We start from the raw sequence: 26,001 nt of genomic DNA, 5'->3' as shown, positions 1-26,001 counted from the left end.
TTTCTACACGGAGGGAAAGGATTATTTCAGCCAAGTGATATTCGTTTGATTCAACTAAATGATATAATTAAATGCGGCGAATACAATACTTACTCAATTCAACAAAATACTTTCGTCGGACGAAATACTTGTGACAATTTGACATAAAATTGAGTCAAGCGTTTGACTTATCAATTTATTCGTGATAACACGGCGCGATTTCCTTGCACTAATATGAATTTTATAACAAAAAAATATGTGATTGGTATGACTAAAAATTATATTGAACGCACTGAAATCGTTTTGTTTTAAAAATATGAAATCTTTGTATCAAAATAAGTTGAGCCTGTTTCACAATACATATGTTTTGTTGAGTCAAGATTTCAATGGTTGAAGCGGGTAATGAAATTTGTTGTGACAACAAACCTTCACATTGACCGATCATTAGCGTTATTCAAGCGCACAAAACGTAAGTCTTGGTATGATATCACTTATAATCTTATTGACTCAAAATTTTACGGTATTTACCCGATATATCAAGGGTATGACATGAAAACTTGTTTTTGTATGTGTAGAAGTATAAATCGAAAATGTGTCAATAGTGTTTGTTTATTGTAATCAATATCAATATCAATTTCGATGCATCAAAACTTTGTAGTGTTTTTTTCGATTGCAATAGGTCTGATGACAAACTTTTTTTTACATTATTGGTATCTGACTTCCTAGCCGACTACCCGGTCTTATGACTATTAATCTCTGAACCTATTTCCGTAGCGAGAAAGTTCACCACCTAGTGGCCATTTACTACATTTACTATATACCATTTACAGTACTAGTATACCGATGTTTACGATTAATATATTCTTTACTTGTTTCAAAGCATGCAGTGTTTCTTTTACCTCGTAAACAAATTAGTGTAACGGATTCAACCAGTTACGCCCATCAAGCTCCGGTAAGATCAATAAAGTACGACATTCGATCGGTGTAAATTTTCTGTTCGTTAGATTCATGTTATACTTAATTTATTTGAAATACCTAAGTATTTGTGCTACGAAAAAGGGACGATTTGAAGGAACAATACATAAACTTCAAATGAAATGATATTTAGTTGACTTAATCACGGAAACACGTCAAACGGTTCACTCGATCGCGACAAGAAAGGCTTTTATGGAATCAAGGAATTCACTTGACTAAATCATTTTGACAAGCTGACCAAATTGAAACTATTGAATTAAAGTCATCGTATTTGGAACAAATCGGGAATACTACGAGTATATTGAAGTAAATGGACTCGAACAAAATCTATTTTTTTGGTTTAAGAATTCCTTTTCCTCCGTTTAGAAATGTAACGAAACTGTGCTAATGGTGGGATTGTAACGGAAGTCATTTAGTTTCAGAAGTGTGCGCAATTTGTTCTTCAAGCGATTTGACACCTGGTATTATCCGTGTCTTTTTGTTGACGGACGACATTTGTTATAAATCGAACGATTCGGACGGAAAGGCGGAAGCAAGGCTTTGTAAGGGTTCGATTTCTTCTTCAAATGCAGATTTGACAGCTGGCATCGTTCATTTCTCTTTTATCTGGTAAAGAAGATGAATGTTTACGGGAATATTTGTCGTGTATGTGGGTTTGCTTATCCAAGCTACCTATATGGACAATTCCGCGTTAATTTGGATGAAAATTAACCAAATCTTTTTTAAATTCAATTGAAACTTCTCTCAACGCCTGCAAGTATATGAGGTATTCCACGCCAACTCGGCGGAATTTGGTCCCGATTCTCTACGATCTGTTATATTGTTTTGTTATCTCATTTACCCTACAGAAAAACGTGTTTGACGTTTTTTCCAGATTTTTTGGACCAGCTGGCCTCTCTAAAGCACATACATGCGCATACGGACGTGCTGCTACACGCAGTGTACAAATTTTATGCCTAAATTGTAAAATTAAATGAAAGGAAAGTTCCAGAATTGTTTGATAATTTCCAAAATTCGCGTTTTTTCCTCCAACAAGTGGGTTAATCAATTTTTTCAGAGACACCGGCTGATCCCCAAAAATAGTGGAACAGATCGTAGAGGTTCGGGGTCAAATACCGCCGAGTTGGTGTAGAACACCTCATATGTAAAAAGAGAAAAGCCATAGGTGTCAGACAAAACTTTTTTGTTTTGACAATTACAGAATATTGATGCTTTGGCGAAGCAAGTGCAGATCAACTTAATAATTAAATATATCTCCGGTTTTACCAAAGTAGAGCAATGAATGAACTTGGGATCCAAAACTGAAAGAAGTGATTTTGGAAAAATGGCATTTTCTAGAAAAATTAAAAATTTGAATTGTTGTAGACAGTTGAAATGCTTAAATATTTTGTCCATCGATTTTCACATTTTACAGATTGGAAATAAAATGATGACGTAATTTCCGCTTGAAACTGTAGAATATAAACTCTTTCAGCATGCAATTTCGCATGGAATGTATTTTTCTTTCTGTTTTTAATAATTGAAAAAGTAAAGTGCCTCTGCGTGCCGGCGCAAAGTGAGCTGAAATACCAAATACGCGGACATTTAGAAGACACATTTGCGGTTAAATTTGAATAGATTCAATTTATACGTAACGAGATGAGGTTAAATTGATACAAATTGCGCTATCGTCAACATAATAAAAAAACTTATTTTCACCCAAATTCGAAGAATTGCTGATTGTTCGATTGCATCAAAGATCGATCCTGAAATCCCACCAAAATGCGATTTCCAGCAGAGCTTTCAACAAACATTCAAGTTGAGTTAAAAAACCGCTAGTCAGGTTGCATTTTATCGAGATTGAAGTACTTATCACCAAAGTTTCACGTGCATATACCTGCAGTATTCTGAATTGTTGTAATTTCTGTTTGTTCGAATTCATCGCTCCGAGCTGAATTGATAAATAATTTCCATGTTTCTATATCAATTTATGCAAATTCTTATTGGTCATGTATTTGTAATTTTATATACCGTACATTATAGCGTTTGTCCATATTGATGGTTAGATGAAAATAAATAATATATAGCTTTTGAATTTTTTTTTTTGTTGAAAGTAACTTGGAGATAACGAAACAAGTAACTGAAAATTAATTTATAGCATAACATAAAGAAAACATTCCGTTCAAACCTGCGTTTTGTTGGAAAGTTTGCTGTGAATTGAAAAAAAAACATCCGTCTCGTAAATGGTTTGATTGTGAAATTCGTAAAAACATGATACAAAATTCTGCCACGGTAAAAAAAAAACTGAAGCTAAAATGAAACCGTTATCACGGAAAACAGCCCATTTTGAATCCTTCACTTTGGATTTCACAACTGACCTTCCATTTGAAACCATTAACTTGAAAATCTTATAATGTGTATACTGATTTTTATTCGGATTGTATAGTTTTCATATTATGGTCGCTACTTATTGGGCTTGCCATTCCGAGTTTGAAAATTTGGATCCGTATTTCGTATCTGGCAAACTTCAAATTTTTCGTATGCCCATTTTCATGCAAATCGCATCAATGTTAAGATTTAACAAACGCAATTTTGGATCCGCCATTCTGAATTTTAAAATATTGAGATTATATCTGGAATCAGTGGCCAAAAAATATTTCAATTGTCGATTTTAATTGCATTTTAACTTAAGCTTGAATAGTTATTGCAGCATTTCCACGAATTTGGAACTTCAGTCCACTCAGTTCGCGACTGCCACTTTAATGAAAACGAAAGAACGTAGATTCCATCGACATTTGACCCTGAAAAAATGTCTGTCTTACAATTTCGATGGACATTTCAATAATCTGTATTTTTAATTTTGAAAATTTGCAAAATTGATTAAAAATTCAAGGTCAAAGAATCTCAAAGTCTATCCACCTTGACGTGGAATTGGCCATAGAGTTACTAGGAGTTTTGTACATTTTCCGACGATCGCTTGACCTTTACGAACAAACGTTTCGATAGCCTACAAATATGAATGCAAAAAAATGGATTTTCGATTTTTCGATCAGTTTGCCGGGCTTCGGCTAGAGATAAAATTTGGAACACGGCAACTTCCTGTTACGACCGTACAAACTTCGGGCGCGTCCCGCAATCAGCTCCCAATGCTGTCAAAATTTCAAAATTTTTTTTTGCTCTGCCAGCTAATTTCGGAACGCACCCTTCGGCGATGTACCTTTTCTCCGTCGCTGTATACTAGCGGCATGGCAGGCCTGTGAAGACCCAAGCTGATCGGCACAAAGGAGATGAGACCAGCGAGTAGCCAAACAGTTGCTATGCTGCCAACTGCCACTCTTCGAGTAACCCATCTACTGTACCTGAAAGAGAAATTGATTAAAAATGGACTGCTTTCCGTCTTCGTTTTGCATTCTTTTTTTCATTTTTTGGGTCAACTACAGGCTAGAAACTTCAAACCTATCTCGGCTTGGAGTGATTCTCAATTTCAACCGGCTCGCGCAGCTTTATGCAGATATAAGTTGGTAAGTCAATAGATCGAGGCATTGCAGCCACGATACAAAAATTGTCTAACCAAATTGTGGGACGAGGTGTTTTCTTATACCCATGGCCGACGCTAATACACTTTGGACTTTACTGTCATTTCTAAAATCAACCCAGCTCTGGCGTATTAGACGTTAAAACTCAATCGCGATTTCTTACCAACGTCAATTGGATTTCTACAAACCATTTCTTTTCCAATGATTGAAGAGTAGTGACACGTTAAAACTTGTCAAATCCAATTTTTCTCCGCATTTAGTTAGGTAATGTGATGATATTAAAAGGAGTAGAGATAGGAGACAAGGGGTATGTGAACTTGGATCAAACGGTTCATCTTGTTTGATTAGGTAAAATCAGCTGTGAGTTAGAAGCTAGAAGATACGACTTGTAATTAGGTGCGATCAGGGTGAAAGGGCCATGGGTATAATACAGTTAAAGTGGGCAAGTGGATGGTATAGCCTTTTTGACAATAAAAAGAGAAAAATCGAGATATCCTATCAATCCTTTTCTACCAACACATGCGCAGTGTGTTCGTGCGTAGAAGTTACGTTATCGCCTCCTGCAGTCTCTCAATGTTATAATATTGTTCAATTGTATCGGCAATTGATTTCTTTCAAAATACTCTAGTACATTTAACCCGATCACGGTACCGCTGTTTTTTGAATCACTAAAGTGTATCGGGGGGTCGAATTAATCAACATCATGCTCAAAAAGTCTCGAAAATATCTTATTAAAATTCTAAAAAAATTCGTGTGTTACGCTCAAGACTTATACTATACGATAGAATTTTCCAGTACAAGTTTTAAAAAAATCTATTACATAAATAACAATATACACATAAACTGATGAATATATAAATATATATAATAGAATATACACATAAAGTAGTGGAAGAAGGTAGTTTTCTTAAAAAATTCATAACTCTGAGACTAATTTAGAGGCATGAAATGGAACAATTGAAAAAAACAATTTAAAGCTCAAAATCGTGTTATGAAATTGGAACCCTTATTTTTTTACATGAACATATGAAGGTGTAAGTGTAGGAGGTTTTCGTAAAATATGTACATTTTTCGATGTAAAACTATTTATTGATACAATATAACGTGTAAGTTATTGTTCGGTAATTGAATGAACCTTATAATTTTATTTTTAAAAACGAGCCGAACAGAGGCTTAGGCGATGGTCTTCGCATAGCGGTAGCAGGTACTTTATGCAGCAGTGCAGCGTTTTACTGTCTTTTTTTTCGGGCATTCACCACATTTTTTTCTTTTGCTGAATTTGACAGGTACACATCCTCGCGTCGCGTTACATGGCTCGTTGATAATAATTTCTTTCATGTGAATTATAATTTTGCAAGAAAGTTTTGACGCTTCTAATCTATCTCTCAAATGCGAAAATATCATCTCCCGAATTAAGAGCTTCAGGAAATCACGAGGACTGCTCAGTTCTGCTGTTGTTTCCGCGAAATTGTACAGTATGCAGCTATTCACAGATCCTTGATCGAGCACCTTGTCACCTTGTAAGATAATGGTATTTCACGCTTATTTGCGAATCGTGTTCGCCATAGAAATTTGTTTTTTTCACCCATTTTATTGAATGTTTCAATACACGTGAACCAATTATCGGTAGCGACGCTTCTGCCTGTTTCATAGATTAGTTCGCAAAGTTTACGAACATGATACACTTCTCGCAAAAATTAAGGGAACAACGAAATTTTCGAAATTTTTTGGTGATTTTCAACAGGCTGTATTTCAGTGAAAAATGGTCGTATAAAAAATAAAAAAAAAAGCTTTTGAAGCTTGAAGACTCTAGTTTTTGAATTTTTTGGTTAAAAATTTTTCGAAGCACTATTAGCCATGCAATCCTTGGATAAAGCACGAAGAAAAAATTTTCAAAATTTTTTACGTTTTTTCTTTCGCTCTACGGGCATGGAAAAATTTTTCCGAGCTAAACCAATGCATAGGTCGCATAGCCTGTTTATTCAGCTTCAAGATGCTTTTTTTTAAACCTCGATACGACCATTTGTCTTCGAGATATCGAATTTTGAATGCCAAAGGATCCTTTTTCACTCAACTGCCGATATCTCTGGAACTACTGGTCGCACAGCGAGCCGAAGGGCAGTTTCTTTTTCTGCAGAAAATTTCCTACAAAAATCTGTCAAGGTTAATGTCAAAAAAATTTTTTTTCCACCTGTAGCGTTAACGTGAAAAAAGAGCAAAAAAATGCCATTTTGCCTTTTTTTGGATAATTGACTGTATCTTCGTCAATATTGGGGGGAAAGCTTAGGTTAGAAGAAAATTTTACAGCCTAATGTACCCCAAAGGTCCCCCCAAATCGGTAGATCGATCGGTTCAGCGGTTTTCCTGGACCGATTGATTGAAATTTTGACAAAATTAAGAGAACAAGGTTCCTTAAGAAACAAAAACCTTGTTCCCTTGATTTTTTTAAAATTTCAATCAATCGGTTCAGGAAAACCGCTGAACCGATCAATCTACCGATTTAGGGGGACCTTTGGGGTACATTAGGCTGCAAAATTTTCTTCTAACCTAAGCTTTCCCCCCAATATTGACGAAGATACAGTCAATTATCCAAAAAAAGGCAAAATGGCATTTTTTTGCTCTTTTTTCACGTTAACGCTACAGGTGGAAAAAAAATTTTTTTGACATTAACCTTGACAGATTTTTGTAGGAAATTTTCTGCAGAAAAAGAAACTGCCCTTCGGCTCGCTGTGCGACCAGTAGTTCCAGAGATATCGGCAGTTGAGTGAAAAAGGATCCTTTGGCATTCAAAATTCGATATCTCGAAGACAAATGGTCGTATCGAGGTTTAAAAAAAAGCATCTTGAAGCTGAATAAACAGGCTATGCGACCTATGCATTGGTTTAGCTCGGAAAAATTTTTCCATGCCCGTAGAGCGAAAGAAAAAACGTAAAAAATTTTGAAAATTTTTTCTTCGTGCTTTATCCAAGGATTGCATGGCTAATAGTGCTTCGAAAAATTTTTAACCAAAAAATTCAAAAACTAGAGTCTTCAAGCTTCAAAAGCTTTGTTTTTTCATTTCTTGCACGACCATTTTTCACTGAAATACAGCCTGTTGAAAATCACCAAAAAATTGCGAAAATTTTGTTGTTCCCTTAATTTTTGCGAGAAGTATATTTCGGCACACTCTCTCCAGGGTCTGAATGTACGCGACCACGATAAGGAATCGTATTATACGTATAATAAGTCTTCGCATCATTTAGAAGATAGAATTTTTATGCCCTACTTTCCTGGCTTCGAGCAAATGTAAACACGAGCATTGAATTAACCTCGGAAACCCAATAACTGCTCCTCAATCGTCATGGTCTCCAACGGAATGTAGTTTTATCGATAGTTCTTTATAAACCGATCTCATATCTCTCTAACTCGAGCTAAGTTATCGATCTTTCACCTATCCGAACGAGTTTCTTTCTCATCAAAACGTAAAGAGGCTGCCAAATATCGATAACGTCGTTCGGACATAACGCTTCAATATAAGTAAGAGCTACATTAATTCGACCACAACTCAGTAATCGACACATTTGCAATTTTTTGAAGCTCAATAAAGTAGAGCAAACCGAAAAATGGTAACAATACATTTTTAACGACGTTTCCAAAAGTCCCAGTGGGACCTTGCTCAAGAGTATCTTTGTATCGATCAATTTCTTTGTTCGCGTATTGCACAATAATAGCAACCATACTGCTTGAAAATAACAAATTCCAAAATTCCAACGGCGAGTTGGCTTGGCATCCATGTTTTATTCCTGGTAAATGTTAAGTAAGGCGAAATCTTCTACCAGAATTTTCTGGTGCATCTTCGCACCACTTATGCCCATTTTCCCGTATACGTATTTGCGACCTATTCTTGCTGCGTTTCCCTCCTCTTCTTCTCTTTCTTCTTCTACCTCTCTTTTCGACTTATCAGAGTTACTATATTCCAATGTTGAGTCACCGTAATCTTCAAAATACTTAACAGCTTCACGCGGACGAAGTACTCGACCCACATCGTCCCCGGAGCATCTCGCCGTTTTCGATCTAATTGTAAATCATCAAATTGTAGTTTTTTAATTTGAATAATCTTAAGTGAAATTGTATTCCAAAGAGTACAAGAAAGCGAAAAATGATGAACTTACCTGGACTATTTTCTGTCACAATGTCAACGTTAAGAGTGTATTGGGGGGTCGAATCGACCCAAACCAAAGTTTGACCGCTCGCTACGGCTGATTGAAACTTGAAAGGTATTGGAGACTCGAGATTCTGACTGAGAATTCTACCCGAGAGTACAATTTTTTAGGTTCGGGTAAGCGCTCATCCCCTTGCTTAGTTTCACAATAGGGGAGGTTTGCGATTCCGGCCTGGCTCGAATCGACCCCTCGATACAGTGATCGGGTTAATAGCTAAATTTTACAATAATGTATGAAATTGAATAAAATTATTAAGGAAAATTGCAACATTAACGCAAGCAGTTTTGAATAGGCTATCGTTCTTATTCTCTTCTAACGCATGTTTAAACGGTTGTGAAAACAAGGATGGATGGGGTACCTCGATTTTCTCTCTCTTTCTATCCGTAGGACTTTTCGACTCATGCTAACTTTTGTATTATCCCTATGAAAAGCGCCCACCATTATAAATATGACTCGGTAGACATGAAACTTGAATACGATAAGTCCGTAGATTGAATCGTACTTTATGAAGTCAGATTATTTTCATTTTGCAGGTTAAATTCGCTTGTGCCAACTCAGGATCCCAACAATTTGCGTAAGTTTTTCATTTGTACCACAACGGAAATTTGTTTCCAAGAATTCAAATGAAATAGTCTTACCGAGAAAGTAATTTGGCAGAAAGGACGAAAATAGACTGTGGGCGATGTTTGATATATAAGTCAGTATTCTCCTGGGTAAGTAATGAACATCCCTCTTTTTTTAGCAGCAGTCGAAAATACGTAACTTGTAGATTGAAGTACGCTCGAGGATAGATAAACAATAATAATAATCGTAATAATCACTGCCAGTTCCACCATCGGCTTTCGGGGTATGGTTTCCCATTTCCCAAACGGATAGGGAGGGAGTGATGAATTAGTGACCATCATTATATGTGACTGCAGCCGTCTTAAGATGTTCAATGCAATGGCACAAGAGACAAGAAAACTACAGCAAATCCTGCCCAGGTGTAACCAGACTGAGTTCAAACTCAGTCACTAGTGTAAGAGTCAACTGTAAATCGACTTGTAATCATTAAAAAACAGTCAAACGGCACTTTGAAATTTTGATAATTGTCGGGTTTTCTTGATCCTATTACATTCGCTATGGCATGTTCTGTACGATATTTTTATTCTGGCGGTGTCCCGGTTTCGGAATTTTTGAATACATTCGTCGACGTATGGTTGACGCAGTTTCGACATTCTGACAAATTTTTCATCGGTGGACACTGCACTGGTTTTAATTAGTCAAACGATAGTCAACATTTCGACAAGTGTCCCACATGAAAAATATAGTATGCACATGGGAATACCACAATATCACAAAGGAAGACCGTGAAAGTGTACACCTGCAGCACGCCAACTTGCGTGATACTTTGTGCCACGGGTAACGAAGGTGATTGTGAGACTAATGACATTCCGTATACATAGCCGTCTGTTCCCCGTATCGTGCAGAAATAGAAATTTGACAATTTATATGTACAATGTGCGTGTTATTCTTACCTTAATGGATCTTTGATATGTATGTATCTATCGAGTGATATGGCGCATAGATTTAGAATGGAAGCGGTGCTGCACATGACGTCGAACGCCACCCAGGTGTCGCAGAATCGGGGTCCAAATACCCAGTATCCGAGGAGGTCGTTAACACCGGCAAAGGTCATCACCAGAGAACCGACGAAGAGGTCAGCGATCGCCAGTGAGGCAAGAAAGAGATTGCCAATCCTGCGGAGACCTCGGTCAGTGTATATCGCGACACAGACCAAAATGTTCCCCGCAACGGACAGGAAAAATAAAATGAACAGCAGCAGGCCTGAAATGGAGAAGGAGAAGAAGTTCTTTTAGAACATATCTGAAGCTCCTACGCCTTGGTTGAGTTTAATGGATAGAAATTATGGCGAACCAACTAGAATCACCGACAGTAACGAAAATGTGTTTTCCGGTACTTCGTCACCATCTGTAATATTCCCCTGAAACAGAAAATTCATACGATTAGTACAATCAGCGAAATTCTTTCGACAAGCGTGTAATATATGAGAAAATCTGTTATTGCGCTGTAAAGTGTTTTTGGCAAATACCTTAGTGGCATTGCAAAATTTCAGATTGCGGTTTCGTCTTGCATGTTAGCGGAAAGTCATGAAAATATAGGATGAGTCGCCACTCAATTTTTGATATTTGACCCAAAAAGATTTTTCTTTACTTTGTTAGACATTTTTTTCTAAAATCATTTCACTCTCATGGTTGAAGGTAAAGAATATTACTTTTATTCAATTTCTGTCAATTTTGTTATTGCAGCAGGTGAATTCTCATATTGAACTCAAAGAAGCGATACTTCAAAGAGAAGCAGAAAACTTAAACACGTGCGAAAATATAAATCAGTGTATTGTTTATTAAATTCGAATATTCAACTTCCAGAGTGCAAGAATCTTGAGAAGACTTCGGGAACCCGTTATTAAAAAAAAGTTGCTTCCGGTTCGTTACTTGAATATCAACGCCTCGCCACGTTTATTATCAACAAACTGGAAAACCTTTCACTTACGAATAAATGTCTAACTCAAACGTACGGTTTCTCTAGAAATAAAATAACCATAATTCACGTGGTGAGTGATAACTGTATTTATAAAATAATGGGTCTGAGTCATACAGTAAGAGGTTGTAAAATCAGAGCACACTGTAGTCACTGTAGATAATATTGGCGTATTAGATTACCATCTACACTTTACATCGAACTCGGCAAAGCGTGATCATAATGATCTCATTATCAACAGAGTTACTGTATACTTCATGCGGGTGGAAATTGGTCAGAATGATCATAAATTATTGTTGCAAATTGTGTTATAATTTCAATTATATTATTTACTGCGCTAGTCTTTATAAAAGTTTTTCGACGTTTAGTCAGCTTTATTCTGTGCGGTTGTAACAGATATAATATATGATCGATAGGAAACTGACCGAAGTTATTGTAGTTCACTGACGTCGTGAATTCTGTTAGATTCTTTTTATAGAAGCTATTCGGAAATGCACGCTGTCTCCTTTATCGCCAACTTAGCATCATTGTTGTCTGTTGGCTCCAAGTGAATGTACAATACACAGAATGGTTTTTGACAAAGAATTTGAATTAAAGAAAATCAGTCAGGAATTCGATTATCCGGTTTGATTGCTTCATTGATTATTCTCGACTTCACCATTAATAATAAAATATAAACCGTTTGGGAATCAAAATGACGCTGTTGGGCATAGGGCAAAAAATAATTCCATCCTCACCCTAGAAGCAATCACATATATTTTTTTGCATACACTGTAGTGCACCGAAAACTAAGCGACAAGTATTTTTTGTATCGGCCATAAAACGCTTCAATGGGGTGAAACTGCCGTCCAAAGATAGAAGTGTCAAGCATGAATTTCGTCACTTTTGTAAATAAAGAAAAAAAATGTATAAAATTTCGTCATTTCACCGATAAGAACATAAATTTTTTTAACCAAACCAATTGGAAAAAGTTTCTCATAATGAAAATAAAAAATGTGATTTTCTCAATTAGAAAAAAGACATCAAGAGCGTAAACTAGCCCCAGATATGGTTACATTTGTACAAAAAATGGTCAAATTCAAGTATATGAACTAGATCTAAATCGGAGAGATCGATCGACGAAGGTATCCTAGACCTACCTTGTTAGTTGCACGCAATGGGTTTAACAAGCCTGGCCAATTTCCGCATGTGGTGGTTTCGGCAAAATTAGGTCTATTTGGATGTTTATTTTTCTAAATGAGAGAGGTAATTGCGAGGAAGGTATCTGGGAAAACGAAATGTATTTTCGATTCATAGTATACCTGAGAAAATCGTTCAAGTAGGCTGAAATTCTTCGCTCAAGTGAAAACGTGAGTCTTGCACTCTTAAATAAAAAAAGTCGTAATTTTTTAACCGCAAGAGATAATTTTATTTTTTCTGTGGATTCTGAAATGTGAAAGCTTTGGCGAAAAAATGTAGTGCTGTTATTTTCAAATATTATTAAAAAAAAAAAAACCAAACTAATTTTTCTTTGGTGGTAGATCTAGATTTCATCTACTGAACTGAACACTTCTAGCTTGAATTCTGGCGACTTCAGGTACAGTATGAGGTCCTCATAATTCAACGACTCACGCATCGCTGACTCAATGGGACTCGTTGCCAAATCAATTGATTGTGGTCGTTTTTGGAACATAATTGAACGGAGAGGACGTTTTATAATTTCCAGCTTACTGAAACTGCGCTCTCAAGAAGCTACAGAAAATGGTAGTGTCGAATGTGTTCGCAAAGCAGTCACCAAATTTGGAAAAAAAATTATCATGTTATGTTTCATCACGAAGTTCAGGACTTGTATAGGCGTAAGTTCTGGGAGAAAAAGTATTGACAAATTCTTCAGCTTATACCTATACTGTGTTTATCCACCGTAGCAGTTGCAATGAATCAGGAATAATTGCAGGTCTTTATTGCAACGCGACAACGTATTTGAGACATTGTCATTTTTCTATTTAATAATGTTGTATAGTATATGTATTTGATTCCAAGTGGTTTTCAGGACAGCTCTTAAGGTCATGTAGTACGCGTACCTTTACCGACCGAGCAAGATTTGAACTTAGACCGGTCTAAGGGTTTGAACCCTTTTCGTTCATTTGTTCATTGAATATAGGACAAAAAAGGGGGAGTTTGCTCGGTCGGTAAAGGTAGGAGTACTACATGACTTTAATCCATGGGTAGAAACGGCCATATATGAAAACCTGATTTGACGGAGCCATATCAAGCTGGAACCGCCACCTTCGAAAATCGAAAAATCTCCTATGGAATAATTAAGGGCTAATTAAAGGCTAATTAAAGGCTAATTAAAGGCTCTTGGAAAACTATCCGCTCGAATTAACTGCTTCACCCCCCGTCACACTTTTTTGAAACTTGACCTCGTTCCGGTTTTTTTTTAAGTCTGGTCCGTCTCGAGCTAGCAACGCCACAGGTTTTTTTTAAAAAACGCCGAGCAATTAATTCAAAGATGAGGAATTCCAAGAGCCTTTAATTAGTCTTTAATTATGACCCTAAAACTTTTCCGAAATTTCACGTGTTTTCCGTTTCTTTCGGTGTGGCGGTTCCAGGTTTATGTCGAGCTGGCACCGCCACAGGTTTCTTTTTAAAAACGCGGAGCATTTAATTAGCCTTTAATTAGCCCTTAATTATTCCATAGGAGATTTTTCGATTTTCGAATGTGGCGGTTCCAGCTTGATATGGCTATTTGACGGTGAGGTTTCACGAGTCAGCCGCTAAGCATCACAGGCTAGCCCCCAATTATAAGTTTATGTCTATAAAACATTGCGAACGCTAGTGAAGCCTGCTCATTTATTTGATTAAACACTATCACAGTAAGCAAGAATTTGATTAGTCAATTTTAAACAAAAGTCATAGCCATGGAATGTGTGCAAATTCCTTCGCCATTAAGGATCCATATGTGTCAGAAATTTCTGGGATGCAATTAATCACTTCTGGCCACTACATATTGTACGATACATATGGGGAATTTCAAGTGGTTTAATTCACCTTTGAGGGTCGGCAGTTACAATTCCCAATTCGGCGGTAACTTTTATAGTACATGGTAGTACTATCGAATACATCGATACTTGATTTTTTTTCGATATTGCTCACCGATACGAAGATAGAAGCCATGGAACTTAGAATTTTCGGGTTTACGCATAAGAATGTGAGAAAATAACAGAAAACCCAACGCCAAATTATGAAAATTGTGCGCCCTGCAAAAAGTGGTGCCTTAGTTGGCTTGGAGATGCTGAACTATTTACTATCGTTATGATTCTATTCATTATTCTAGATTCATCAAGACGTTCTGAAAAAATTGCAACAAATTGCAGAAAATTCCAGGAAAACATTCAAAGATTTTAAGCATCTGTAAAAAGTAGTTCTATCATTATTTTTAAATCTCTGTTATTTCGCCACGAATGTTTCGTAACTTTTTTCTCAGATTCTCCAAAGCGTACAGGAAAATCTAAAATGTAAATCGGACATTGGAATTTTATTTAAATTTTTATATAATTTTTTCAGGATCCATGAACTGGCTCGAAAATTTGAACTTTAACAGCCTCGAACTTTGGAATGATGAGTGATAGCGAGAAATAAGAAAATACGGGTGCGTTTGTTTGAGAGTAGTACTACCACCATATACTAAGGTTATAACGGGATTGGGAATGATGTCTGTTCGATGTTTAATGAAACTTGCACCTAGTTTGAAGTTATCCATATTACACAGAATTAACGGCGGTGAAAATTCGGGAACCAGGAACGCTGTATAATCGGGCTATCGCTGGCCCACTAGTTTTACCCTCTTTATAATTCTATTATTCTGTAACCCCAACTCTATATATTCATTATCGTGGATTTTACCACGAATTAAACAATATCGGCTGGGTGTTTTTGATGGCGTAATAATCCGGCCATCGTGAGCCTAACGTTATCATCGCCAACAGTGGGCCATGCAGCATTGGTAGTTATTACGTTGGACAAACTGCTCAATAATTGATTTAACGGTGGGCAAATCGTTGTGCCGATGGTATACTTGGGGACAACGAATCTGAGACCGCTAATTTTTAACACTAGACAGTTATGTTGGCAACACAGAGAAACCTACAGCGCCACAGTCGGCCGAGCGCAAAACAAACTCAATCTCAATTAACATAACATAACCCGTGACCGTCGAATCTAACCTTTCTTAAATTGGACGGTCAATCTCTCATGTCGGCTGCATCTCCAGTCATTGTCATGTAATCCACATGAAATCGAACTTGCATTTTATTTCGTATCGAAAACAAGTTAGCCGGAAAGTTAAGACATTCGTGAATATTACTGTACCTTGGTAGAACAATACCTGTCGAAGCATTGAATACATACACTTAACGTGTTGGATTTTAAAAGATTGAGGGGCATGCAAATTTGGCACAAACATGAAATCCGTTGAGATCCAATGAAAACAAATTATTGATCATTTTGCGAAAAACTATGACATTAACCGATCAGTTGCATATGTGATCTTCGAATTTCAGAGGAGTTTCCTATGATGAAATCTTCACTTCTGTCTAATTTAAGCATAATCCAATCACACACAACAGCTCTATCGATACTTTTCCCAAAACGCCTTGTCTCGCAGCCATTAAAAAGAAGCGCAACAACAATCGATCTTTAAATTTGAAATGTGATTGAACTTTCTATCCAGATTTAATTTAAGCAAAATCTAATCGTGATTGATAAAGATATAAATAGAAAGAATTATGTTGAGCTTTCTTTGTTCTCTTTATTTTATCCCTTTCTACTAAAATTCCGTAATCACCAACATTTTAGGTTTTAGAAATGTCAAAATTTGTCTGAAGGTGGTTGGCCCGACTGAACGTAACCTCACATAATAAGAAAAGCTCAACAGAATTTTTCCTTAATCATCATTGACCCAACGATACCAGTTTATTTTACAGGTAGGTTCTGTAACGGAGATTTCAACTCTTATTTACTTTGAGTGAAATCCAATGATGCGCAATGAAGTTGTCTATAACTTTGTGCAAACGTGTTGCTGAACCATGCTAAGAAATCATGGCGTTAATCGAAACATCACACGCAAGGGCTTGAAGTTTCAAAGGTGGAACCTCGCAATTCACATCTCAGCCCTATTGACTTTGAGGAAAATTTAATTATCTGACAAAGAGGATTTACTTGATGATCTTGTTGTACGATATTAACAGGTTCCTGATTCAAGTCATTTTAGCCGTTCAACTTGCCAACAGCTAGTTCAAGTTCATTCGGATTATCGTTGGCATGAAATTAGTGGCGAAAGACGTCTCTGCCAGTTGGTTTCAGCCAAGTGTCGACAAAAATTTTTTCTCCACTTGTAAGCCAAGGCAAACGTAAGCTACGATTGGTTTTTTTTCAGAATACATAAATTTGGGATTTGTTAAAACACAGATTCAAATTCGAACTTTAAAACGCGTCTAACATATTTGGATTATCTTCAAAATCGAGCAATTAAGAAGGTAAATACAAAGCGCCTGCTTGGGCTTATAGAGTTTCATACTGAAACGACACCTTTATTGTATTCTGTTTGATTAACCCATCCGATACAGAAAAAAAAATCATGTACCCTGATGCTATCAGCGGTATTACAACTGCTTGTGAGAAAAAAAATATTGAAAATATAGAAATTTTTGATTGTACCAAATCTAACTAGTGTAGTTACAAAGTAATGATGATGAAGTTAAAATATTATGATCGCGAATATGCACGTGAGTCTCACACTTTCGAGCAAAGTCATACAATTTTCTGATGCAACGACACTTTTTAACTATGTTGCCAATAATCTATCAACGACGATCGTATTAATGTATACACTACAGCTTTTTTCATAGTGCATGTGTGTCTCATAGGTTGCTTATACTTTCAATTGTACGATGCAGCTAGCTTACCTGATAAACGGTTTAATATCCGTGACCGGTCAGCTGTGAGAATTTATGGTTTCTTTTTAATGCTCTAGTCTACTTATTGATATAATGAGTCTTCCTTTTTCCACTCGTACGGTGAGTGTCTGTTAAAATGGTAGACTTTAGTTTACCGTTTGCAAGTGCAGTTCACCCTAGGTCGTGTAGTGAATCATAAAATCCATCGTACCTTGAGAATCACAAGCATTAACGGACCAAATTTTATCGATGTGTCTGTTCTCTTTTTTTATATGCTAGATTCCTTGTTTGTTTAGTCTTTGTATGAATAGGATCAATTGATTTCCTTCAACAAGTGGGAGGCTGATGGTTATTGCCGCAATTTATTTACTCCTGAAATTCCTGAGCTACGCTGTGAACCCCAGGTTGGAGGAGTGGAGGAGGATATATAAGGACCAAGCGGGAAAAAGTCGAGTCGGAATGTGTGGCACGTGATTCCTGACAAGTCCGATACTATAATAGGAGAAGCTTCGCGGAGGTTTGAGGTAAGAAAAACGTGGGCTAAATTGTACGGCTAAATGTCGTCTTTGAAGGGTGAGCTGGGCAGAAGTTTTCCAATTTTCTTACATGTAAAGGGTATGAAACAGGTAGGGCTGTAAAGACTGGAAAAGCTTTCCTCCGCCTTTCCGCATGGAGATTGTGTGAATAATCCACCGGGGACCTATGAAGTTATTAATTAAGTAAAAGTTGAAATTAGAAATGATAATGAACGATTCCAAAGTTTGTTCACTGCGGAACTGCAGTTACTTCCGGTGGAATGCAATTTTTCATCAAGCATTTCGCGTCCAAATTTTAGGACTTGCAAATGTTAGGTTGCCGTCAATACATACGCAAGTTTCATGGCATATTTTAATCGAAATTTTGTTAGAATCCGTCAAGTTATTTTTCCTGGATTCAGGGTACAGAATGGATTCCGCGTATTGCGCAAACTGATGACAGCCCAAGTATGGTAAAAAAAGTATAAGCGACTTCTGACATACGTCTTCAAGTCAAGGAAGAGTATTTTTTCACACCGGCTTTCGTCAGATATTTTTAATCGATTCTATGTAACTTCGTTCCAAATTTCTCTGAATTGCAGTTGTTTTTTTCGGTCATTAAGGATTTTAAAGAGCAATATCAAGGATACTCAAGAGTATTTTTAATACAGATATTTTGTATATGTGTCAAATGAATTTTTTAGTCTCGATCAAATTTGCAGGATGCGCTCGAAAAGTTAGGAAATATATCCGTGGACTTCCGAAAGTGCTAAACACCAAGCTTAATAATATTTTCCGGGATCTCTAAAGAACCTGTTTATCTTGTGATAAAAAAAAAATGATTTAATGTATAGATGAATTACAGTTGATAAAAATTATTAGTTTACGGTGAACCTGATTTGTTCTCATGAGTAATTTATTGAATATATTTATTCAAATATAAATATTTTCTCGAACGTCTCTCTATGCAGTTGTTGTTTTTAAAGAATTCATTTAAACTGCCAGAATTTGCCTTATAAGACTACTTTCTTACTTGTGCTTGCTGTAAGTAAAACATGACACGAAGGGTTATCATTTCCTTTGAATCTGCTAATCGTAGTGAAATCTTGCAAAATCATTCAAAATCTCTTGGATCCCCATTAAAACTTTGAAATCTCAAAGAATCGTCAAAACTACGCGTCAACATCACGGTATATCTATTTAAATCTGTTGAATTTTACATGCAATCTTTTGAAAGCCATTGATTATTTTGCAATTCTTGCGAACTCGCTAACATTGCTTTCTTTGACATATTATAATAGCACGTATGTTTATTACAATAATGTTAGGGGTTAAAATTTGTGTTTATTTAAAATATGTCGCTTAAGCTATTGTTCGAGTCAAACGAAGATATCCTCGTCATATTGAAATTAATATCTTGGATGAAACGTTTAAAACAGGGAAGAATACGTATATCTTGACAAACGTGAAAATTATGAAATATTCGGATTAAAAATATTTTTGATTTATCATTTTAATTAAGGAAAAAATAGTATCCCGTTCTATGGGTCATAATACGTAACGTTCATTTTACTCACCGTACTTTATGAAGCCGTTTGGGAAATAATACAAGTCAAAAAAGGTAACTTTCTGTTGAATACCCTGATATCCTGAAGCGATGGGAAAAAGGAGGTAATGCCATTGTATTCAGTGTAACAAAATACGTGTGAAATACATTAAGTTATTTATTTAACATTATCTCGAAAAAAATTTGCAGCGCTGTGTAATCAGTTTCATAGATGTCCTGCTTTCCTGATACTCAATGCTAGGGTGGTACCAAACATACAATCCAGTGAAACAGCTGTAAAGAAATACCGTACAGGTAACGAAGGTTTGAAAGTGCGACAGAAAGTTCATAGAGTTTCAATAGCATAATTCCCAAAGCGTCCCAGTTTTCAATCATGTCTACAATGAAAAAATCGTAGAGTTTGAACGATTTCAATCGACTAGGGCTGATTTTGATCGTAAACGAATTCTCCACAAATCAACAGAGACATATTTTCTACTTGACTTTTTAATTTATCAAAAAAACATGATTATGCAATCATTTTGAATGATAAATAGTAAAACAATATCTATATAAAAAATACTACACCATTTTCAAAAAACTGATTTTGTTAATTTGTAAAGAATTCATTTACCAACTAAATGAATCTTCGTATTTTAAAATCGGCAAATCGATGCGATTTTTTCATCACAGGACTACCTGAAATTTGTGGTTTTTTAATTTTATTCCGTGTTAAGGGAATATTTTTTCAACTAAATTCAACTCGATTAGCTCTCAATTGCGCTTCAAATCTTCGTTATGTCATATTTCCGTCTTCATAGCTCTGTGACTGTACTGTACGTTTAATATGTCTTCGTCTTTCATTGGACCAAAATCTGAATTTATCTCTCATCCTGCACCTGAGCAGAACCCTTCCTTTTTCCCTGAAACGTACGATTTCTCGTTCACATCTCATCGTTGTAATCTTTACATCAATTCGAAAATAAATGAATTGTCGCCTTATCGTTCATAAGTGCGCCTAGTCGAAGGGCAATGAACCCAAAATAGGCTGCAACATCAGAGCTGGGTATGGATGCGGTCAGCCACTCGTCATGATTATAGCCATCTGCCTCGTAATATGTTTATTAGACCTGTCCTTGAGAAGGGCAAAATCGAATTTTAATGGTCTTGCCCCCCAAATTGGTTCGTTATAATTAAAAAAAAATATCGGAATTTTTTTAAATTTTTCCCTCCATATTTACCCACCGCTAGGAAGCCTTACTTTTTCCCCATAAGAAAAGCACTGATTTTTTATTTCATGATTTTTAATCTTTTTTTTACCGCTGCCCTAATTATCAGTTAAAAAATCGTAAATTCTCAGAAAATGTTGACAGTTATGTTACCTTTTCGTCGAATTTTTCGGAATTCGATTACAAGCATTTTTGGGCTAGATCAATCACATCTTTATTCTCTGTATGTTGCAAGAAACGCGGAGAAAAGCAAAAAAAGTCGAAGAACGTCGTTTTGAGAGCTAAAAATAGTAGGAATAAAATGGTAGAGGTTACAAAAAATAGGAAACTTTTCGCTGAAGATGGTAAATTCTCAGAAATCGCTGAAAATAGAAAAAAAGTCGAAAAGTATCTTTCAGAGGTCTAAGTATAGAAGTTCTGTTCTATTATTCTATAATAATAATAAAATGTGCGAAGACTTAACCGATTTTAACTTCTACATTTAGACCTCTGAAAGATACTTTTCGATTTTTTTGAATTATTACGAACCAATTTGGGAGGTAAGACCATTAAAATTCGATTTTGCCCTTCTTAAGGACAGGTCTAATGTTTATATAAGCAATCAAAATTTCAAAAAAACAGAAAAAAATTTTCAAACATTCCCCAATTTCTTGAGATTATTACAACGGCTCTGTGATGAATGGAACCAGAGATATTATTTTCTGATTTAGCCGATGCGATTTTATTTGTACTTTACTGTAATATCTTTCCGGTTCGGCACGAAATTGCCCATCTATATACCCTCTCTGTTTCTTGACTCGTCTTCTATCCATCTACCTACTTATCTATCTCTCTTCGGGGGTTCTAATTCTTCGGGACATCGGAGTGATCATGCGCGTTCACGTATACTCCATGCATGCCTGTAGCGTCTAAAAGGTCGGTGTAAGGTAGTAGTTCGACCATCCTCTTACGGGACCAACCAATTAAAACTTGGAAGTTACCGAGGAGAAGTTTGCCCTTTGCCGCAGTTAGATAAGAGGGTAACTCACATGAGAACGAAGCGCGCGTCGTGAGTCGGGAGCCTGGTGAACCAGGCCTGAATTTCTTCAGAAAGCTTCCACTCCCTACATACATACTACCTTGTACTCCATGCCGATAATAACGTCCGTGTTTCTGTCTTCCGTCAATTTCTGTCTTGCCTCTTATGTAATATATGATAAATTCTATCCTTAAAAAAAACTTCAGTCACTCCTTACCGACCGCGTTAAATCTAATTGTGTCTTATGAAAAGCCACGCGACACTGATGTAAAAATATCGCACGATTCTACGTGAAACAAACAATTAATCCTAATACAAACATCCAAAAAGAATTTTATCTCAAGTAAAAATAATGCCAAGAAATGTATTCCTGTAAATGGTTTTTGGATCGCTTTGTTTGGCATTGCGCGCAAAATTGCGCTGACTGTGGCATTTTTGTATCAGTGCTGGGTAGGCTATGATCACAATAAAAATAAGTGAGATTTTACTCAGTCGGTAAAGATTGATTCTAGTATCCGCTCGACTCTCCCTCGCCAGTGCGTTGGAATTTACATCAACTTCATTAAGCCCATAACCCTCGTGCCTGTAATAGACGCGGAGCAAAAGGCTCGTCGTAATCGGGAACGTCTTTGAAGCGCTTTCAATCCTGTTTAGCGTCTTGTGCGTTTGACGTTTCACAATACTGCTAACCCACAGCGTTTCAACTCACATGTGCCAACCTCTGATGGTATAAGGTATATCTTCTATTAATAAGATTATTTCAACTGCTTAAAGGAATACATGCAACGCGTGTGTTTCAAGAGTTCTTTGATCAGCCCGTATTCTACGCGATGACACGATCCGGATTGCATTTGAATGTATTTGAGTGATTGTTCCGAAGTGGTTATTTTTCATAGTAGAAAATGCAATAATTAAAAAACTTATTTATTGTAAACTGAATTTATTATTCTTTTGGACCTCAGAACGTCCAGCGAAATTACGATTTTTACGATTTTTCGTGCTCAGCGCGGTGTACGATGTTTCTCTAACCTCAAACGCGGTGTTAAGTTCGTGTTCAATAGTTTTACTCGAAAGCATAACTAATGATTTATTCCACTATAAAATATATAGTTGGCACTAGGCAAACGAATGACGCATTCGGTTGTGATGTACGTATTCAACATTAAACATTGGCAAAAACTGGTAGTATCAATAAACGTGATGATACATAAATAAATATGTTCGGTAAAGTAGATCTAGATGGCGTTGTTAGTATTTCATGATCAACCAGCAACACCCATCACGCAAATATAAACGATTTTTTGTCGGTCCTCACGAATGGCACAGAAACCCAATTTCAAAATGCGGCTTTCTATTGTAAGGTAACTGTGACATATTATTTTTTGAATGCTTTAGAGGAATGTTGAAAATATCAATGAGTTTCAGAAAATGTGTATGATGTCAATATTTGGAAACTTTAACAGCCCTTGTGACCTGCTGTAATTTGGTATGACATGATTATTTCATACCAGAAGAGTGACTTAAGGGTCACTGACTGAAAAATAAAAGACAAAAAAAAAAAACAGTCAATACGATTCTATTTTAGGATTATCTGAAAATGTTATCAACTAATATATCCTGCGAAAAAAAAAAATCATTGCGATTTAAGAAATAAAATGTGTTTTCAGCCAAAATGCCTATTTCGTGAGAATCATCTATTTGCTAGTTGCACAACCATACCAGATCGCGGAAAGAACACGTTTCATAATTTCACCAATTTTGAGCGTTATTCTCGAGTATTTTCATCTTGTAATTGTCACTCAAATAGCTAGATAAAAATAAAGTGATCTTCTTTTTAAGAAAGTTCCTGGGTGCGATTAGTTTTAGAAAAAACGTGATAGTTTATTTCTTACAAAGGTATACAACTGTGACTATTCGTTGTCCATCGAAACGATTCTGAATTTATTTTATGTGTTTCTTTTTTTTCTGAAGTTAAAGGAAATCGTATTTTTTTTTTTTTTTTGTTTCTTAATGAAATGACCTCAATTTTCTCAATGAAAATAGGAGTTTGTGATAATAATCAGCCAATTAATTGATGATAGTGTCACGTGCTCATTCTTCTTTTACACTGCTCTGATATCCATTGTTGCTCACCTTGTATATCTGCTATCTAAAAGTCCGTTCATTGTATCTAAACATTATAAATGATCCCTCGCACATCCTATGTGCACCACATTATTTCCAGATCCCCTCTCATTTTCAGAACCTCGTTGCTTTGAGCATTCACTTACGCTTCGTTCCGTTCCCCCCGAGACTCTACTTGTCTACCTTGGAAACTTCTTCTCTACCATTCAAACCGAGCACTTCGTCACTTCTAATACGCATATATACAGTGCGTAAATAAGTAAGTGAGCTAAACTTGAAGGAGCGATAAAGCGTTCGTAAACTAGTATATATTTTTAGGTGGGAAACCCATGGTCGGAGGCGTTGCGTTCAAAAGCTTACAAGGTATTGAAGGTCGCAGGTAAAGAGCCTGAGCATTGGATGAAGTTTCAGTGAAAACCGGGAAGAATTTAGTTGCCAGAATTTTTTTATAAGTTTGGTTATCAATATATATCTTAGGACGTTACACAGCTTGCATCCGGTTTGATTCCTTCATTAGTTCCTTTCTTTCCATTCTTTTCTTTAGTTCGTATCTAGAATGAATTTAGTTTAATTTTCGGCACCCTCGAATAATTATTATTAATAAACAAAACAAATGGATTGCAGTTATTTAAATGAAAACCCGATGTTTTAGACTCGGCGCAATGTCTCTAATTATGGGTTGCCTATCTTGAATTACTTGTTCAGTCACACTTTATCACCCTTATAAGTTTGATGCACTTATTCATAAACATTCTGTACATGGTATATCTCCTGAACCTGTAACTAATCGTTTTGAAAAGCTTGTCGCGAAGATAATTTGGCACAAAAATTTTGAAGCTTTCAAACCAATCCTAATATATTCTCACATCGAATTTCACTGTTGCACAACAAATATTTAAGTGACCATCAAAGGAGAGTGCTGAAAAATAGTAGATTTCTGCCCCCGTCTACGATTAGACGTGCTCGTACTCGTATCACAGAGGTTTTTAGGGTCATCGATTTCAAATCGGAAGCTAAAAAAGTTAAATTCAAAAAGGGCGGATTTAAAATGACCGATGAAATTCGCAAAAATTGATGGGATTTGCATGAAATTTGGCTGCCGAGGCTTTTTTTCGTCGCTGACTTCGAATCCGCGGTTAAATAATCAAAATTCAAGGTGGTGAGTCCTTCATTATCCACATGTGGTCCCAGGGTTCGTCACAGAAATCCTTTCCCAACAACATTTTTATCGCAAAGACGTGCACAACAAACATAAAAAGTAAGAAATAATTAATTCTATCTATACGTATGTTACGACTTGAGAACAACTTGACGGCTCAGCAAACCACATATAGTGCATTCCTCTATAACGCTCCCTTGTATGAGACCAAAGATTTCTTACAATTCCTAGTCGCAGCTGATCCCAATAACCGAAGGTGAATCTGCAATAACTTTCTGTGAGGTGGTTGTGTTAAACAAAAAAAATTGTTTACATGATGATAGGACACGTGAAATATCACTATGGTCCTGATTTGTACATATGGTGGAAAAAGAGATCGGCTTTAAGGGAGGACATTTCACAAGCAAGTATCGCAAAATACAGCTGTGAGGTCATGTGTACTTGGTTCATTTTAAGTAGTCGAATTTGCACATAATATTTCTTTTCTCTGTCATTCTACACTGGCTTATGCAAAGAGGATGGTTCGATGACTTTAAAGAATTCCCGGATGATGCTTTCAATTGATTACCCTGATTAAGCTTTGAAAATTGAGCCAATTTTCATCTATAAATTGCAAGGCAGAAATTCGATCGAAATTCGTCTATATCCATTTTAAACACTCACCGTTGGCCTTTTTTCGATTACTTTTTTGTCGACGAGATTACTTATTTGCAATTTCCAGGAAACACAAACTCTTCGTCCTAGAATCAGCTCGTAGCCACGTTATTGAATATTCGAAATTTCAGAAACTCAAGAAACAAAATGATAAAAAATCGTAGGATCATTTGTCGGCTATTTCTTTTGAATTATTCGTCGCAGAGATTAAATAAGACTTTTTTGAATTAGCCTTATACCATCAACAATGCCTGCAGATTCTTTTGTCGTTACTTGGTGTTGCATTTATTTCATGTACCGAAATATGACAGAACGATAATTTTTACAATTGAAATGATATAAAAGTCGTTTTGCAATCTTCACAAAATGATGTTACTGTGCAGATCTGATTCACCAATCGCAACAAAATCTTTTTGACCGTGATACCAAATATTTCCCGGGCAAGTAATGAAACATTTTAGTTCCCTATGAAAAATAATATAAATAATTCTTTTGGTTGCGTCGACGCAAAGTTTGGTGGGTTGTATATTAACTCAAAATTTTATTCACGGTAGTACAATTTTGAGTGTAGAAAACGAATAATTTTTGTATTCTTTACATGCATTTGA

The 26,001-nt window shown here is 36.2% G+C and overlaps 1 protein-coding gene across 3 annotated transcripts in view; it reads right to left on the bottom strand.

The window, feature by feature from the left end:
* Nucleotides 1-26,001, bottom strand: part of LOC124224699 (dopamine receptor, D1) — a 108,889-nt gene that overhangs the window by 8,690 nt on the left and 74,198 nt on the right. For 2 of the 3 annotated variants that reach the window (XM_046636819.2, XM_046636818.2), the window contains exons 2-4: nucleotides 10,589-10,655; nucleotides 10,189-10,498; nucleotides 4,151-4,292 (exon numbers count right to left, since the gene is read on the bottom strand). In XM_046636819.2, the coding sequence (XP_046492775.1) occupies nucleotides 4,151-4,292; nucleotides 10,189-10,498; nucleotides 10,589-10,655 (519 nt within the window). The remainder of the gene's footprint in view (nucleotides 1-4,150; nucleotides 4,293-10,188; nucleotides 10,499-10,588; nucleotides 10,656-26,001) is intronic. The other variant, XM_046636821.2, reaches the window with a different exon arrangement.

The sequence above is a fragment of the Neodiprion pinetum genome, chromosome 1, assembly GCF_021155775.2.
Source record: "Neodiprion pinetum isolate iyNeoPine1 chromosome 1, iyNeoPine1.2, whole genome shotgun sequence".
NCBI classification, from domain to species: Eukaryota; Metazoa; Arthropoda; class Insecta; order Hymenoptera; family Diprionidae; genus Neodiprion; species Neodiprion pinetum.
The sequence above is the reverse complement of the archived record's forward strand: the minus strand, read 5'-3'. Positions and strand labels throughout refer to the sequence as shown.